The sequence below is a fragment of the Equus przewalskii genome, chromosome 4 (genome assembly GCF_037783145.1).
Source record: "Equus przewalskii isolate Varuska chromosome 4, EquPr2, whole genome shotgun sequence".
Classification (NCBI taxonomy): domain Eukaryota; kingdom Metazoa; phylum Chordata; class Mammalia; order Perissodactyla; family Equidae; genus Equus; species Equus przewalskii.
This window is the reverse complement of record NC_091834.1, coordinates 817060-835096: the sequence shown is the minus strand read 5'-3', so window position 1 is coordinate 835096 and position 18037 is coordinate 817060. Positions and strand designations below refer to the sequence as shown.

At 36.7% G+C, this 18037-nt stretch overlaps 1 protein-coding gene across 2 annotated transcripts in view; it reads right to left on the bottom strand.

Annotated features, from left to right (window-relative positions):
• The window catches only part of GNAT3 (G protein subunit alpha transducin 3), a 65894-nt gene that overhangs the window by 31723 nt on the left and 16134 nt on the right, over positions 1-18037 (bottom strand). Inside the window, exon 1 of one of the 2 annotated variants that reach the window (XM_008521954.2) lies at positions 16537-16788. The exons of the other annotated variant lie outside the window; for it this stretch is intronic. Coding sequence (XP_008520176.1) covers positions 16537-16654 — 118 coding nt within the window. The 5' untranslated portion in view covers positions 16655-16788. Of the gene's footprint in view, positions 1-16536; positions 16789-18037 lie in introns of those variants that run through there. 2 annotated transcript variants of the gene reach the window in all.

The following is an 18037-nucleotide window of genomic DNA, read 5'->3' as shown; positions in this document are numbered from 1 at the left end:
ACGTATATATACTAAAACTATGAAAGTTCGAGAGGGATACGTGGATGAAAAATCTTTGTAACCTTGCAGTAGCCAAAATTTTCTGAGATAAGACATAAAAACAAACAAGCAAAAAGTAAAAAATTGATAAATTGGACCAATCAAAGTTAAAAATGTTTGCTCTTCAAAAGACATTATTAAGAAAATGAAATGACTGGGGCCATCCCAGTGGTGCAGCGGTTAAGTTTGCATGTTCTGCTTCGGTGGCCTGGGGTTCCCCAGTTCAGATCCCAGGTGCAGGCACGGCACCACTTGGCAAGCCATGCTGTGGCAGTCATCACACATATAAAGCAGAGGAAGATGGGCATGGATGTGAGCTCAGAGCCAGTCTTCCTCAGCATAAAGAGGAGGATTGGTAGTAGTTAGCTCAGGACTAATCTTCCTCAAAAAAAAAAAAAGAAAAAGAAAATGAAATGACAAGCCTCTGACTAGGAGAAAATATTCACATCACATATAGCAAACAAAAGACTGGTAGCTAGGTTTACAAAAATTCTGATAAGTTCATAATAAGACATAACAATAAAATTAGACAAAAAAATTTGAATTGATATTTCTCAAAGGAAGATATATGTGACCAATAATCTTATTAAAAAATGTTCAATATCATTAGTAATCAAGGAAATGCAAATTAAACCAAAGAGAGATGGCATGACATATCCGTTAGAATGGCTAAAATTTAAAAGTTCACAATACCAAGAATTGGCAAGGATGTGGAGCAATTGAAATACTCTGACGTTGCTGGTTGGAAGGAAAATGGTACAGTCACTTTGGAAAACAGGTAGCAGTCTCTTAAAACATTAAGCACACACGCATCGTGTAATCCAGCAATTACCTTCCTAGGTATCTACTCCAAAGAAATGAAAATGTGTGTCCTCTCTAGGATTTGTACAGGAATGTTCCTAACGGCTTTACTCGTAATAGTCCCAAAGCAGTGACACCCAAATGCCCAATAACAGGTAAACAAATAAACAAAACGCAGCATATCTTTGCAACAAAATGCAACCAGCAATAAAAGGAAACAAACTATAGACACACACAACAACATCAGTGAACTCAAGATAATTATGCCCAGTGAAAGAAGCAAGGTACAAAAGGGTATATTTGTTTTATACATTCCGTATGTATATTTATTCTGTATACTCCACAGTACATTTATTCTATTTACATAAAATTCTAGAAAGTACAGTTTTCCCAACACCATTTATTGAAGAGACGCTCCTTTCTCCATGGTATACTCTTGGCTCCCTTGTCGAATATTAGCTGTCCATAAACGTGTGGATTTACTTCTGGGCTCTCAATTTTGTTCCATTGATCTGTGTGTCTGTTTTTGTGCCAGTACCATGCTGTTTTGGTTGCTATGGCTTTGTAGTATAATTTGAAATCAGGGAGTGTGATACCTCCAGCTTTGTTCTTTTTTCTCAGGAATCCTTTGGCTATTCGGGGTCTTTTGTTGTTCCATATAAATTTTAGGATTCTTTCTTCTATTTCTGTGAAAAATGCTGTTGGAACTTTGATAGGGATTGCATTGAATCTATAGATTGCTATGCAAAAGAATGAATGTAGACCATTACCTTACACCGTGCACAAAAATCAACTCAAAATGGATTAAAGACTTGAATGTAAGACCTGAAACCATGAGACCTCTAGAAGAAAACATAGGCAGTACGCTGTATGACATTGGTCTGAGCAGCATATTTTCAAGTCCCATGTCTGACCGGGCAAGGGAAACAAAAGAAAAAATGAACAAATGGGACTACATCAAACTAAAAATCTTCTGCACTGCAAAGGAAACCATCAACAAAACGAAAAGACAACCTAACTGGGAGAAGATATTTGCAAACCATATATCAGATAAGGGGTTAATATCCAAAATATACAAAGAACTCATACAGCTTGACAACAAAAAAACCAACAACCCAATTCAAAAATGGGAAAAAGATCTGAACAGAGATTTCTCCAAAGAAGATATACGGATGGCCAACAGGTATATGAAAAGATGCTCAACATCGTTAGCTATCAGGGAAATGCAAATCAAAACTGCAATGAGGTATCACCTCACTCTGGTCAGAATGGCTATAATTAACAAGTCAGGAAACAACAAATGTTGGAGAGGATGTAAAGAGAAGGGAACCCTTGTATACTGCTGGTGGGAGTGCAAACTGGTGCAGCCACTATGGAAAACAGTTTGGAGTATCCTCAGAAAATTAAGAATAGATCTACCATATGATCCAGCTATTCCACTGCTGGGTATTTATCCAAAGATCTTGAAAACACAAAGGCATAAAGATACCTGCACCCCTATGTTCATTGCGGCATTATACACAATAGCCAAGACTTGGAAGCACCTTGGTGCCCATCAAGGGACGAATGGATAAAGAAGATGTGGTGTTTGTACATGACGGACTACTACTCAGCCATAAGAAATGATGAAATCCGGCCATTTGTGACAACATGGATGGACCTTGAGGGTATTATGCTGAGTGAAATAAGTCAGAGGGAGAAAGTCAAATACCATATGAGCTCACTCATAAGTAGAAGATACAAACGACAAAAAAAAAAAGCACATAGCATTGGAGATTGGACTGGTGGTTACCATTGGGGAAGGGGGGAGGGGGGAGGGCACAAGGGGTGATCAGGCTCACATGTGAGGGGATGCACTATAATTAGTGTTCGGGTGGTGAACATGATGTAATGTATCCAGAATTTGAAATACGATGTACATCCGAAAAAAAAAAATTAAAAAAAAATTCTAGAAAGTACAAACCACAGCACAGTGACAGAATCCACATCACTGGTTACCTGTACAAGAGGGAGGAGGAAGGGATGGATCACAAAGCGGCATGAGAAAAATGGGGAGGTGATGAAAATATCAGTATCTTGACCATGATAGTGATGGTTTCGTGGGTGTATACATCTGTCAGAGGTCATCAAATTGGACCCTTTAAGTATCTGTAAATTATTATATATAAATTTTGTCTCGATAATCTTGTTGAAAAAATATAAACCACCAACATTTAGAAAACCAACAACATTATATGTCATTATTAGGAAGAATACAGCACGTAAATCAAAACACTTCAACACTATGCTGCCATAATAACTTGAATCTATGTCTGCTTTATAAAGTAGGGCATTACATATTTATAGCTGTATTCTCAGCAGTAGAATAAATGCCGTGGGACTCAGGAGGATTCATACAAGGATGTTTAAAATGATAATGGTGTAAGGGTGACTGCCACATGAAAAGAAACTGAAAATGAATATGACTCGAGAGCAAAAAAGATGAAAGAATTTCCTTAAAATTACTACAATATGTAAGGTATGGATAGAGTACAAGAACAAACTTTTTAGTTTTTACTTATTTATGAGTCGACATGTGAGGGATGGGGGTGGGGAAGGAGCAAATTCAGGGGGCTTCTTGAAGTTTAAAAGTTCTGGTTTTACAGACGGGAGAAAAGCAGAGTCACCAAGAGTTGATAAAACTTGATAATATGAATTTGTTTGTAAAATGTTTAGATAGAATCACCAATAAATCTCTAAAGTACTGAGGAAAACTCAGTATTTTATAATCGATGCAAAATCATGTCCTTTAGGATGTTTCCTCAGGTTACAATGAACACTTATCATTAAAAATATGATATTGAAAAATGATAGTGACCAAGGGTCTGGCATAAAATGCCCAGCAGTAAATTTTCAGTCTCATACTAATTTCTGTAGCTTTAAGAGAAGCAGAGGGCTCGGTATTTACTGGAAGTTCCAGGAACTGGGTCATAGGATATCTTTGAAGTCTCCGTGTGCCTGCAAATTTTGGACCTACTTCAAAGTAGCACAACTAAGACAATTTTAAAATTTCCCAGGGAAAACCCTAAATTCATGAAAACTAATAGACATAGACATATCCCTCAGCTTGGTAGTCAAGTGCCTAGTTTTACCAAAACTAGTATGATTTTGTGGAAGCAAAAGTAATATGACTTTTGGTAACCCCGAGTCTCAGAATTTTATTCAAATTACATCAAAATATATGTTGAACCAGAGGACTCCGACTACCCTATGTAGATATTTAACCCCACTGTCACCCACTTTATCGTCCTTTGCCTACTCCACTTTGTTCCTAGCGCTTATCTTATTCTACAACCTTACAAACGATTCACATGGTGTTTTCAATTTTTCCTGTCTGTCTTTCGTCACTGCAAGGTAAACACCACAAGGGCCGGGGTCTTCATTCGTTGCACCGAGAACAGTACGAAGAAAACTGACACTCCAAAAATAACATTTTGTCCTCAGTATTATGTATCTTTTTTTTCCACATTGAAACATTTCTGCCTGATTTGCAAGGTCATATACATTTGCAATTTAGTTCTATTTCACGGCAAACTTGTCTTGTCTCGGGCATACCCAAATGGATCTTATTTCTGCCGTTACCTGAAACAGCTGCCCGCCTTGTAGGACACTGAGGAAAGCAGAGTGGGGGGGCCCTGGGAAGCGATGCTGTATTGCCTGGTCGTGACGTGTGGATTCTTCCTCTTGGGTAAACCTCCAGCGCACTTGGCTTTGTGGTTTTGTGCTAGTGTGGTCCACACCACACTGTGAAATTTGGAACAAAGTTGATGAACGCAAAATCAACCCCAGCAATTTGCTAACCTTTCTTCACAGACTTTTGTTAACATAAACGCAAAGTGACAGATTGGGCACGAGTGCCTCGTTGAATGGAGGCTGCCATGTCCAATCACGAAACATTCGAGAATAAAATAAAAATCACACTAAAATATCACCTCACCCATTTTCAGAAGACGACTGGCTATATTATTTTACAAAGCTGAGCACTGCTTGTTTGCAAGAGTGGCAAGAGCAGATCAGTGAGCTTTGCACAATATCTTGCTTTGCTGGCTTTAGAAAAATAGCTATTTTGCTCCAGGATGTGTGTCACTTTGAAAGGAAAGTTATCCAACAAGATTATAAAACTGCTCTTGATGGTTTTTGTTTTAAACTCGCCAACAATAGACGTGGACGGTAGAAATTATATCATCATCCTAGCCAGTTGATGGATTTGGAGAATATCTCACTTCTTCAAATATATTTTTTCAATTTTGCTATATGGAAAATCGCTGAGTGACGGGGAAGTGGGAGGAAAACCGACGGGCCCAATAGGAACCCCAGTACTTGTCCGCTCCGCTGTATTTAGTGCTGTATTTTGTTCAAACAGAGTGGAAATATCGGGGAGAGAAACTGCCGAGAAAATCTGAGACCGAGAAAAGAATGTCTCGTTTCTATCAATAAACATTTCTTTAAATAATTCTATAATATCTATGACTTCTACATGAAGTGAAAGAAATTTAGAGAATTTTCACTTAAATAAATTATCTACCTTGAGAATAATGAAAAAAAATGTGTAAAGAATTTTTCCGAATTGTATCAGCATATACATCATGGACGAATACAGTATCCACTAAGAACCGGTATTGAATACATTAAAACTGTTAAATAATCATAATCCAATTTCATTATATTCATTCTGTATTACTGACTAGCAAAAAATTTATCATAAATCTGAAAAAAAGTGACTTTTAGACAATGTCAGAGAGTTAATGTACATTCAAAATCGTCTTTCAGGCTTCACAAATGTGGCCAACCGGTAGTCATACAGATGACACTACGACATGGCAAGTTTCCAAAGTTATTTCTGACGCCAGTGGGTACGTTATTACATAAAGAGTCTTTATAACTCAGCTGGTCATGAAGGATGTGTCTCAGATAAGCAGAATGATCAACTGCTTTAAAAAATGTAGATTTTTATAAAACTATAATGAAACATTACTTCTTTCCCTTGGAAGCCTTTAAAAAAGGTTTCTGGATCACTCCTGGCTCAACATAGCGACTTCAGTCTTTCTATACGAAGCTCCAGTATAGTCAAACACAGCACTAACGGGAAAATTCCTGAAGAAAAGCAATCTCTCCAAAAATCTCGTTTATTGTTTGGAACTCCACTGCAAAGTTATTTCAGAAAGCGTTGAGGCCCATTCTCACAATGTTTCTAGGTCTTAGTTCACAATAATCATTCCATTCTTGTAAGATTAGATCATGTTCCAGAGTCAAATATAGACCTCGAACAGCACGTTCACACGGGCCGTGGGTGTCCTCAAATAATCTTTTCCTTCAAGACTGCGGCCATCACTAAAGTTATTATCTGGGTCAAGGGGCACCAAGGGAATTTTACCAAGATACGCATTTATTTCTTTGAAGTAGATAGTGCCTTAAGTAGTTAAATATTTAAATTTGTGCTTAATTCATACTTTAACACTCAAATTATTTCATTCTTAATAAGAATAAATTAGAGATTCTAGTCCACATTTTAATTTACAAATACTAAAAACGATTTTAAAGCTACATGATATCTACACCTATAACTAAACTTCAACTGAACACACTCAAGGCTTCATTGCTTATTTGGTACAACATGTTAAAACAAACAAAAAGAGAATAAACACTTTGACTAACGGTTATGCAGAAGGTGTTTTGGAGTTGGTCTTAAAAATCACATAATTGTACAGAAGGAGGAAACTTTAGAAAGCAACCAGCTATGCACATTTCTTCCTTCTACACACAAGAAAAATATATCCAGTAGAGATTATGATAGTCACCCAAGTCCCAGATGTACCTTGAAACAAACTGTCTCCTGACTCCCACGTGAATGCTATGCTGTTGCTTTCTTTTTAACTATGCGCTAGTAATGTCAACATCAAAATGATTGCAACACTTATACATTATTTTAAATTCACTTATTTTGAATTAATATGAAAGCACTGTGCTTTCGTAGACATGTTGGGATGCAGTGTCTGCTTGTCATCGGTTGGGAGACTGTTGGCATGTAATAGTTTGAGAGTAGCCCTTTTTGAACCAACTTCATTTTGTTCCACTCACCATTCCTCTTTCTCATGGAGCAACAACAAGATTATCAGTCTCTCCCTCCCGACAGCACTTCAAACAGTCTAGACAGAAGGCAGGAAAATGCAGTAGGCATTCTCATGTTTTGGAATTAAATAAATATGAACTGGCACACATTTCTGACTTGGAGTGTCTTGATCAGATTTAATCTCTCTGAGAGTCGGTTTCCTCTTTTATAAAATTGGGTTATTAATATCTACCTCTTGGCGTTTTGGCAGATTAAATGACAGATGTGAAATGCCTGGGACACACTCTAACATACAGTGAGCTCTCCACGTTTTCTGTTATTTGAAGCGTGCGCTCTCTCTTTTCTAAGAGACTTTTTAAGTATTAATGTGTTCCATTCCTTTAATCCTTTCTCATGGAACGTGGTTTTTTGACCCTTACCCTCTGAACCACACTCCATGCAAGAGCCGATGCCCTTCTGGAACTCTGGAACTGAAAATTGTGCCATATACCAGGTCTTTTATCAACAGCACTGATTTTCTGATGGAGCAGGATAGAAATGCAACCTAGGTTGGCCTCAGGCCTGGTACTTGTTTTTAAATACGTAGAACACTTTTCTTAATAAGGACCATGATTAGTTTGTCTGCTTTCTTTTATTCTTTGTAGCTTTATCATATATTGGGCTTGCAGTAGTTAAATTTTTTCTACTCTTTTCCACATCACCACTTAGCAAACAGATTCTCCCACATACGTGTGTATAATTGATTTTGAACCTCAATTAACAGTATCTATTAAATTCCATCTTACTTATTCGGGCAAAGCGTTTCTGCTAGTTGAGATCACTTGGAATTTTAACTTTATCTGTTACTATATCCTTCCAAACCCTGAATCTTACTCGTGTGAAATGCTGCCTTATCCACCTTCACCCAAACCGCTGAGAAGAGCATTGAAGAGGAGAAGGTCAAGGGCAGGAAAGTGCGTCACTCCCATCCATCATTCTAAGTCCTTGTTACTGTCTGTAGTCAACAACGCTAAACGCTCGCCACCAACAATGGCGTGAACGGATGAAAGAAGTTTATCTACATTGTGTGTGCGTGCCCTGACATAGTCGTGATGCTTTTTTCCTTTATTTTGATAACTTGGTGAATAACATTAATTAACGTTCTACTAGTATTTCAACCAGCCATTCTTGGGATACCCCCCCACACTATTTAATTAATTTATGTTTACATTTTATACATTGCTGGAATCAGTTTGCTAACATTTTGCTTTGGTTTTTGTATCTATGTTTGCGAGGGAGATTGGCCTGTGATTATCGTCTTTTCAAAATTTGTTGTCAAGGTTGTCAGTTAATACACTGAGAAGAATTTCCTAAAAAAAGCTTATGTAATTTTTAAATGATCTATTCATGAGCTATTTGGTAGAATTCATTTGTAAAGCTAAATGGATGAATTTGCAGATAAATTTGTATACTTTCTTTTACCAGAAAAATAATTAATATCCTAATGTTCACTCCTTTTCCCCAAACTTTTTATTTTGATAGTCTTAAAACCTACAGAAGTTTGAGAAAATAGTACATTAGAAACTTGCATTTTATAACGTTCACCGTTACCAGTTATTGGTGCTTTGTTGTGTTTGCCTTCTTTCCTATACATATATTATACAGGTTTTATATAGATATAAACTTGCACACACATGCATGTATATATTCATATGCTTTGTTCTGCTGACACTTTGAAAGCAATCAGACACTTCACTCATAAATATTTCAGAATATGTCTTCTAAGAATAAGGCTATTTTTCAATACTAAACCACAATACTATTTTCAGGCTTAAGAAAATTTATATTAATCCAAAATGTTATCTAATATACACTCCATATTCATATTTGTCTGATTGTTCCAAAATATGCTTTTCATACCGTTTATATTTCTTGGATCCAAGATCCAACCAAAGTTTATACATTTCCTTTGGTTATAATGCTATTTAAACTCTTTTAATTTAGAACATTTCCCTTGTCATGTTGTTGTTGTTGCTATTTTGTTTTCATGACATTTTTCTAAGGTCTAGGACAATTTATTACATAATGTCCAATTCTGTATATGTTTGATGATTAGATTCAATTAAATATTTTAGCATAAATATGGTATAAATAATACTGGTTTTTTTCAGTGTATCACATCAGTAGGCATGTGGTGTCAGATATATTTCTACGACTATTAGTATGTTTGGGTACCTCCTTCTGCGACACAGTAATAATAAGCATCGTGAATCCATAAAATTCCTCATCAGCCAAACCAGCATGCTTCACTTGTGGGAAAGAATGTTGTGGCTATGAACTCTTTCCTAATGAAATTTCATCTGAATATTTCCAATTTTATACTTGTTTTAAAAAATCTGATAATATTGAATACGTCATGTAAGTCTTCTTGGATTTTGGAGTATTTTAACAAATTTGTCATCTTTCTTAGCTTATGAATATACCTTTTAACCTAAAAAGGGAGGAAAATAAATACAGAATTTTGTGATTTTTCTCACATAGGCCTATTTTAGATAGAAACATAGATGATAAACTGATATTTGTCTAAGTGTTCATAACTGTGGGAGCAGCTATGTACACAATGTTTTATATAAATTAAGGTTCGAATAAAGGCCTTTGTTGATTACATGTTCAGCCCACACACACTGGATGAAAAGGAACACAGAGGATAGACTATATCAGATCTATGGCTCTCACTCAAGTTATCCTTCCTAATTTCCAGACCCATATGTTTATCTATTTAATGGATATCTCCTTTTGATTGTGCCACAAATATCACAAATTTGGATGTCCCAAATTGTTACTCCTTTCATTTCTTCCCCAACCTAAACTTTGTCCTGAGTTTCACACACCGATGAATAACATAATCACTATACCCAATTCTGCCCATCATCATTCCTCTCACTTGACACCCACATGCAGTCAGCCATCAAGGTCTGTGGATTTTGTTTCCTAATGTCCCTCAAATCTTACTTCCAAACTCGTAATTTCTGTCTTCATTTACAATCTTATCAAATATTTGCATAGTAGTGACAATTTCCTAACTGGCCTCGCTACCTCAAACATCCTCATGAGATCTTTGTCTCACAGTGTAGCCAGGATGGTCTTTGACAAAGAAATCCAAGTATTCTCATTCTCACTTAGATTCTTAAAACCCATCAATGTGTTCCTGGTGACTTAAAAAACAAACTCCTTATGGAATCGCACATATGGCTCTTTTCTAGCTCTATTTCCACGAGCCAAATGTACGTCTGTGCTTTAGTTACCATGAACGACTCTCAGAAACCTTTTAGATTCTGATTCTGTCTTTGCTCCGTGCACGAGGCACGCTTTCCTGCTAAGCCAGGGCAATTCAGTGAAAAGCAAAGCAGATGTGTTCTCTGTTTCATAGAGCTTCAAATGCAGATGCTAATTTAAAACTGACACAGATAAAAACATGAGGCTTTGTTTTCCTGTAAACTAATTTGTGGTCTTAGAAACAGAATTAATCTTAAGTTCTCATTTTCTTCTTCTCCATAATGAAAATAACGATATCTATTTCATACAATTTTTTTTGTAGATTGAAAACAATAACAGAAGCAGTGGAGAGAAATATGAGATTCATTCTATCAGAAACAGAGCTAAAATGAAACAGCGCCAGCCCAGTGGCATAATGGTTAAGTTCACGCACTCTGCTTCGGTGGCCTGGGGTTCTGGGTTCGGATCCCAGGCGCAGACCTACACACTGCTCATCAAGCCATGCTGTGGTGGTGTACCACATAAAATAGAGGAAGACTGGCACAGATGTTAGCTGAGGGCCAATCTTCCTCAAGCAAAAAGAGGACGACTGGCAACAGATGTTAGCTCACGACCAATCTTCCTCACCAAAAAAAAAAAAAAAAAAAAAATTTATATATATATACATATATATATATATCACACCTGCATCTGATTCTGGTCAAATAAATCAATCTCTGGGGTTAGGACCCTGGTAGTGGGCATATTTTTCAAAATGCAATGATGTACACTGGAAATTTATATAATGTTGTAAACCAATGTTACCATGATTAAAAAAAGGAACAATTCAAAGTAGCAAATTTATTCTATTTAAACATAAAATATTGAGGCAGGAATTAAACTCACGTCTTCTACTTTATAAGCATCAGGAGCTAATAAACTGAATGGGTATTTGGGGTTTTTTTAAAAGATTGGCACCTGAGCTAGTATCTGTTGCTCATCTCCTTTCATTTCCTTTCCTTCTTCTCCTCAAAGCCCCCTGGTACATAGCTGTATATTCTAGTCGTAGGTCCTTCTGGTTGTGGCATGTGGGACGCCGCCTCAGCATGGCCTGATGAGCGGTGCCATGTCCGCCTCCAGGATCCGAAGCAGTGAAACCCTGGGCCGCAGAAGTGGAGTGTGTGCACTTAACCACCCAGCCACGAGGCTGGCCCCTGAATGGGTATTTTTTATCTCTGGATGAGTCTCACCCTCAGTCTCATCTTGAATCCTACTTCTTCCGGTTCAAATTCCACATTGATGTATTTACACATCAGTGTTTGCAGGGAACTCCAGTAGGGAGCTGGATTCTGAATCGGAGCCTAAAATCTTAATTGGAGCTACATTTTATATGAAACATCATGGAGTCTACACTATCCAATGTTTCACCGCCCTCTTCCTTTCTAACAGCACCGAGGGGCAAACAGCTTTGTATTAACTGCTCACGTTGCTTATATAAATGTCTTTAAAGGTGCAGTACTGTTCCTGAATTGATAATTCAGGGTATGAATGAAAAAGTGAATATTAAAATATTCTGTGATATTACTAGAGAGGTTCTGTTAAATTACGGTTGACAAGAGTCACCTCAGCAAGACAGGAACTTTAATCTCATTATAACAAGTAACATCATCTGGCAGACTAGGGAATGTACCTCAATAAACGGTTTGCATCTTTCACATAAGAGACTTGGAGTCTATTTTTAAGATGTGCTGATTATTTGAGATAAGACAACCAAACACATGGAAAGCATTTGTGTACACGCTTTTGCCTGTTGGAAAAAAGGGACTTTAGAAAGACGTGTTAAAAGTACTAAACAGCAAAGCTATTGGATGCTGCCCTCTGACATTCTTTATAAATAAATGGGCCATTATAAATATCTGTCTTTGTCTCTGGAACTGTTAAATTGTTACAGCGCAAACAGTCCATTGCACTTTGCAGACAATTTGAAACTCTCCAGGAAGAACTTTTTGCCTGTTTTCTCTCCACTTTACTGAAAAGCAATTTTAAACATTTGTATTAAATGTATTCATGTCTCCCCAAGACGGGATATTTTTACAAACAGAAAATAAAATAAATTATTTTATAATATTTTAAAACAAAAATGTGTTATTATTAGAAGAAGGAAAGAAAGGCTTTAGTTTGGATGAATAAAGCAAAATAAAAAATTGGAAACATTGCTTAGGAATATGTCCTACATGTTTTCCACAAGATTCTTCTATCACTAGTTGATCAGAAAGCAATGTATTGGTTAATCTTAATGTAGTTATTCCGGGGGATCTGTTTATCTGATCACATCCATAGATAAGCTCTGACTCTATTGGTGTAATGGAAATTCAAAATAGAATTTCTTACACTTGATGAATTTATAATCTAGGCAGCGAATCAGGGCCATCTCCAGTTCTCTGCATTCTCTTCTACTCATATCTAGAGATTCTTTCTAAAACTAAAAAATAAAGACCTATTTTTTAAAAACAGAATAAAAATAAGAACTTTGATTTAACCTCAGTCTTATGTCCTCTTTTCTCTTAGGTGTACATAAAAGGAAGAAAAATTGTATACCTTATTGACTTTTGATTTATTTCAGATTTAGGAATCTATTACACAACGAGAATAAACCACATCCATCTGGATTTTTACAGCTCACACAACACTCTGACACCCGTGGTTTCTCTGAGGCCACATGGCTAGCCCCATCATTTGGTACTCAATCTTTTTGTGGTTACTCTTCTCATCTCTCGTTTCACTCAGAGAAGTGAAAAAAGCATAACATTTGTTGAAAGTATTAGCAAACTAATTTTTACCTCAAAGGGCTTAAAAACACATTCTACTCCACGACTATTAAATTGTCTTCTCCCCAGTCTGCCAGGTGGATAAACCTATTTAGCTAATTCTGTGCAAGTTTTATTTTACCGGTTATTTTGTAACAAGCTTTTAGATAGTGTCAGAATCATTATAATTCTCCTACTGTCATAGTAGAAAAAGACACAGCTTCAAAAATCCATTTGTTGAGTAAGTGGGACCATTTACGACATCTGAAAATGATGATTAGCTGAGTAAATAAAAATAAAAACATTTAAAGTAGATATTCTTTTATCTTTAGGCTCCATCCAAGTTCATCTTTTTAAGAGTCAGATGATTAGAATAATACTTTAAGACAATGAAACTCAGATGGCACCATTAAAAAAATAACAGTGTGATGTTTACAATATAGCACACAGAAAAATAAAGAATAAAAATTTCAGAACTAAAGCAAAAGAGCACCGACGACTAACAATCTGTGACATGGCTGGAAACCACCGGCGGCAGCTGATTACATCATCGTCCCTGAGAGCTGTGGAGCGAGTGGCAATGTTTCCAACACGAAGAACAAACAAAGCTAAGTTCTTCCCTATGCCTCCCGTAAAGCTTTGAACCGAGCCAGCTTAGGTGATGGAAATTTGTCAAAGATAAAAAAAGAAAGTAATGTGGTAAGATAAATAAATTCAAACTGAAATTTGAAATAAATATAAAAAGAGGAGATGTGGGAAACATGGAAACACTATCATACTGATCCCACAATTTGATGGCAGGCGTTTCTTTTGAATAGAATGAAAGTTTATCCAAACATTTGTAACTTAAGACGTCAAAAAACTAACTTAGGAAGTCTGCAAAAGAACATCTTATTCATTAGAATTTGTTTTTCTTATTAAATGTACTCTTTCCAGGGCATCTTTACGGGGTATTTTTTTTTTTAAGCACATGACATTATTGTCTTGATGGCAGTTATCAAATGTCCCAGGAGTACGTGAGCCATCGCCAACATTTCTTAGAAGCCAGCTTTTTGCTAAAGAAAAAGATTGAGCATCTCTTCTGTAATTTTACTAAATGTCTGAAAGCCATAAAAAGGAGGACCATGTCTGCAAGGTGATCCTTTTTCTGCAAAGTAGCACTTCATCAGCTCTTCAGATTCGGTGAAATCTTGTGTCCAATGATACCAAATGGTCCATCTACTTACAGTACACGTGAAATTTGGAAAGTCGTGTTATGTTTAGCACCTAGAAATCCGTCAGATAATAAGAGGATAAGCATAAAGAGTGAATTCTGCCACAAATGTTTTTTTGATTTCTAACTTTTATAAAAATAGAATTAGACTCAGGGTCTGATCATTGCTAGGGTTTAACATGACACGTGCTTGTTGATACAAACTCTTGTTCAGACCACACTAATGAATGAGAATCATTGTTTCAAAGATAAGAGAAATCAAATCAATTTCTTCATTGGATGGGGAGGTTTAGTTTAGGTCCAGTGAATACTTTTATGTCTTAATGAGGCCAAGTTGAATATAAAAATTACAGTTTAGAGAACTGGAGTTCAATTCAAAGACGAGAATCAAAGCAGAGTTGTTACAAGACTTTGCTGATTTAAACTCGACGATCGGGTCATCAAGCACAGAGCTCAGCGTCCAGAAGGGAAGCCTTACGCAAGTGTTTGGAACATAATTGAGATAGGAAGAGCTTAAGAGAATTTGATTTATTTTGTATAAATACGATGTGACTGAGAAGTTAGGTGCATATATTGTTGGAACCAAATAAATCCAAGCGTATGATATGGTAACTTGGGGACTGAATTTGTGTAATTGTGATTGTCTTGGAAAGTAGAAGACGTAACAGTGCCACGAATGATTGTTTTATATCTCTGGTACAAAAAGTAACGCTTTCTTCTTGATCTAACCCACCACTTTAACCTAAAAATAATTAGTGTATTGAAAATATGTCTATTCTTTTGGAATTTTATTCAAACATGGGATTTTTAATGTGCTTTTTTGTTCTCCTGTACGGTTGTTTTTAGCACAAGAGGGACAGAGAATGCATTTATAGGAGTGTTTGGCCTTCCTTCTTGCCTTTTATTTGCTTTTTCTATGTCCACATTACTTTCGCTCTTGATCAAAGCCTCAGAGAATGCTCTAGAGTGTTGGGGAAAGAGTGTTTGCTGGTTTCATAACAGCTGGCCCACGTCTTTCTGAGTCACCTGCCTCTGTCCAGGTGGGTACTTGCCTGTGCTGTGGGCAGGTGTGCGCCACAGAGCCTGTGCGCAGAGGGAAAGCGCATCTCCTTCCCTTTGAGGAGCAGGTGCTGGGAATCCCACAGCTGGTTTCTGAGACACACTTGCCTCTGGGAGCAAATTAGGCACAGTAAAGGGGCACTTAAGAAAATGAGGACAGGGCCAACCCAGTGGCATAGTGGTTAAGTTCGTGCGCTCTGCTTTGGAGGTACAGGGTTCACAGGCTCGGATCCTGGGCACAGACCCACATACCGCTCATCAAGCCATGCTGTGGTGGCGACCCACATACAAAATAGAGGAAGGTTGGCATGGATGTTAGCTCAGCAACAATCTTCCTCATCAAAAAAAAAAAAAAATGAGGGCATTTTGTTGCGTGGAAGATTCTGAAATAAAATGAAGTCCTTTTGTGTATTACTAAGAGCAGGAGGAACACACAACTGCCATTAAAGTTTTTGTTTTGTTTTCTTTTTATAGGTTTTTATTTCAAAAACATATTTATCTTCCAGAGACCACTACATGTTAAATTGTTTATGTTTAGAAAAATGTGTGATATATAGATTATTTTCAATTCATTGAATATTTATTGAATTTATAGTCTTGGTAGAACATTGTGCTGAGTTTTGCGGGAATGAAAAGAGAGCAGAGACATAGTTCTTGACCAGAATGAATACAAATAGCCTAAAGGGATTTAAGTGAAGTATTTTTCAAGTATTCAGACAATATTACAGGCAGTCTTCAGAAGCCTGAATAATATTGTTAATATAATTTAAAGTACCTTATCATTACTCTCTAAATAAGTTGAGACTAATTAATTTTAACAGCACAAGTAATTAACTAACATTAACTTTGATATCAAACAGCTCAACATATTTCTGTTCAAACAAAATAACACAAATCTTTATAACTTGTAATTCAAGGATTGTTTTCAGTACTAAAAAGCCACATTCAGGAAATGATTAGGATGCAATAAAATAAGAAATGTATATGACTTTTCTTTTAATAATAGTAACTCGTATTATTGACAGAGAAATTGAATCGTCTAATAAATATCTGTCTCTCTGTTTAACCAAAAAACACATAATAAAATACTAAACAAAAAAGATATTGGTGAGTATTTATAGAGCGCACATAAAGTCTATTTAAGTTTCCAAACACATTTTTACAATAAATCTCTCGCATGGTATTCCACTTGAAATTAAAGGTTGAGAAAAGTAAATATACCACGACCGAAAAAAAAATCAGTCTTTTGAAAGTAGTGGGGGAATAAATGTTACCTAATAACAGCAACTTGACAGTTCTTGCATCTCGCTCCGCATCTTCCTGAAGCTTCTTCTCCAGTTCTTTTGATCTTTTGGCGGACTCCTTGCTCTCGGAACTAATTCCGCTCCCCATCTTGTGTGTCAGATACCCGTCAGTTTATTTGCTCAGAGTTTTTCAAACGTGGAGCACAGCTCTGGTTTGGACGTGGGATGCAGGAGCAATGCTCTGCTGAAGTACCAACACCCTACTCCCTCCCTCGCTAAGATGCTGCTTTGACTAAGGGGATGCTTTCTGAGCTGTCACCTGATCAAAGGGTAAACCACACCACCCTACGGTTGTATGGTTGGAAGCTAAAGAGGAAACTCATCTTGCTTTCAAATTAGATGGCCCCTTTAGACACATCTTCCAAAACCTGCTCTTCTTCCTTAAAGAATAGCATGCAAAACCGTAGAAACTTGTCACAATCTATACACCAAAGATCGTCTACAATGAACAGCTCAAATGGAATGTTTCTCACTGGTAGTCAATCTCTATTACTGTGATTTAAAGTTATGATTACTAATCAACAAGTTTGCGTGTTACCTTCAGATATTTGAGTCTCCAAATTCTTCATAATCACTCCAATGTCACTATCAGAATATTTATAATGAATCATCCAAATGCATAGCCTCGCTATGCTTAGATTATGACTCAAAATTATTGAGAATCTCCTATTATCTGTCAGTTAACTAGAAAACGTCTTTTTTTTAAAAATGGAAACATGAATGTAGTTCTTATATTTATGCATACGGTATTGCCACAAACATAGAATTCAACACACTAGGCTCTTAAATTATTGATTTTAGTCTCAGAGGATCCATCTCTATAAATTGAGCTTTTACTGCTTGTGAGAAAGTGAATCCATCAACATTAACTGATGGCCCACTCAGTGTAGACACTGCACTGTGTTGACCTGAGACAATGCATTAACTCTTTGGGGCCATTAAGCAACAGCTGCTGTGCTGGAAGGACTTTTATTGATTTGGTGCCAAGGGAATAAAAAGCAATCTTCTTTGAAACAGTAGGTAATTTGGTTCTTCCTGAAAAGTACGAACAGTAAATGCATCTAAATGTGTTTCATGCCTTTCAGCTGCCTCCACAGATATCTTGATTTCTTGAAGATCTGCCAGCTTGGGGACAGAGATTATGTTGTACATCTATTGTTTATATGAAGCATAAAACACTTGTGAGTTGGTCGATCAATATTTTCCTTATAAACAGAGTTGGCTACCTGTGGCTTCAAGCAAATCTTTCAACACGAATTTTGGGATTTGTGAATGTGCCTGACCAGGAAATGCTGGCATACACTCAGTCCTTCAACACTTCAGTGCTGTTCTTGTGGGATTGTGTGCAAAGTCTGAACAGGTGGGGTTTTGCATATTCATACAGCAAGGAAATAGGCTGCCAAATTAAATACATATTCCTGCTTTGTTTACTTTTGCACATAAAATATGAGGCTGTAGATATGTAAGCATT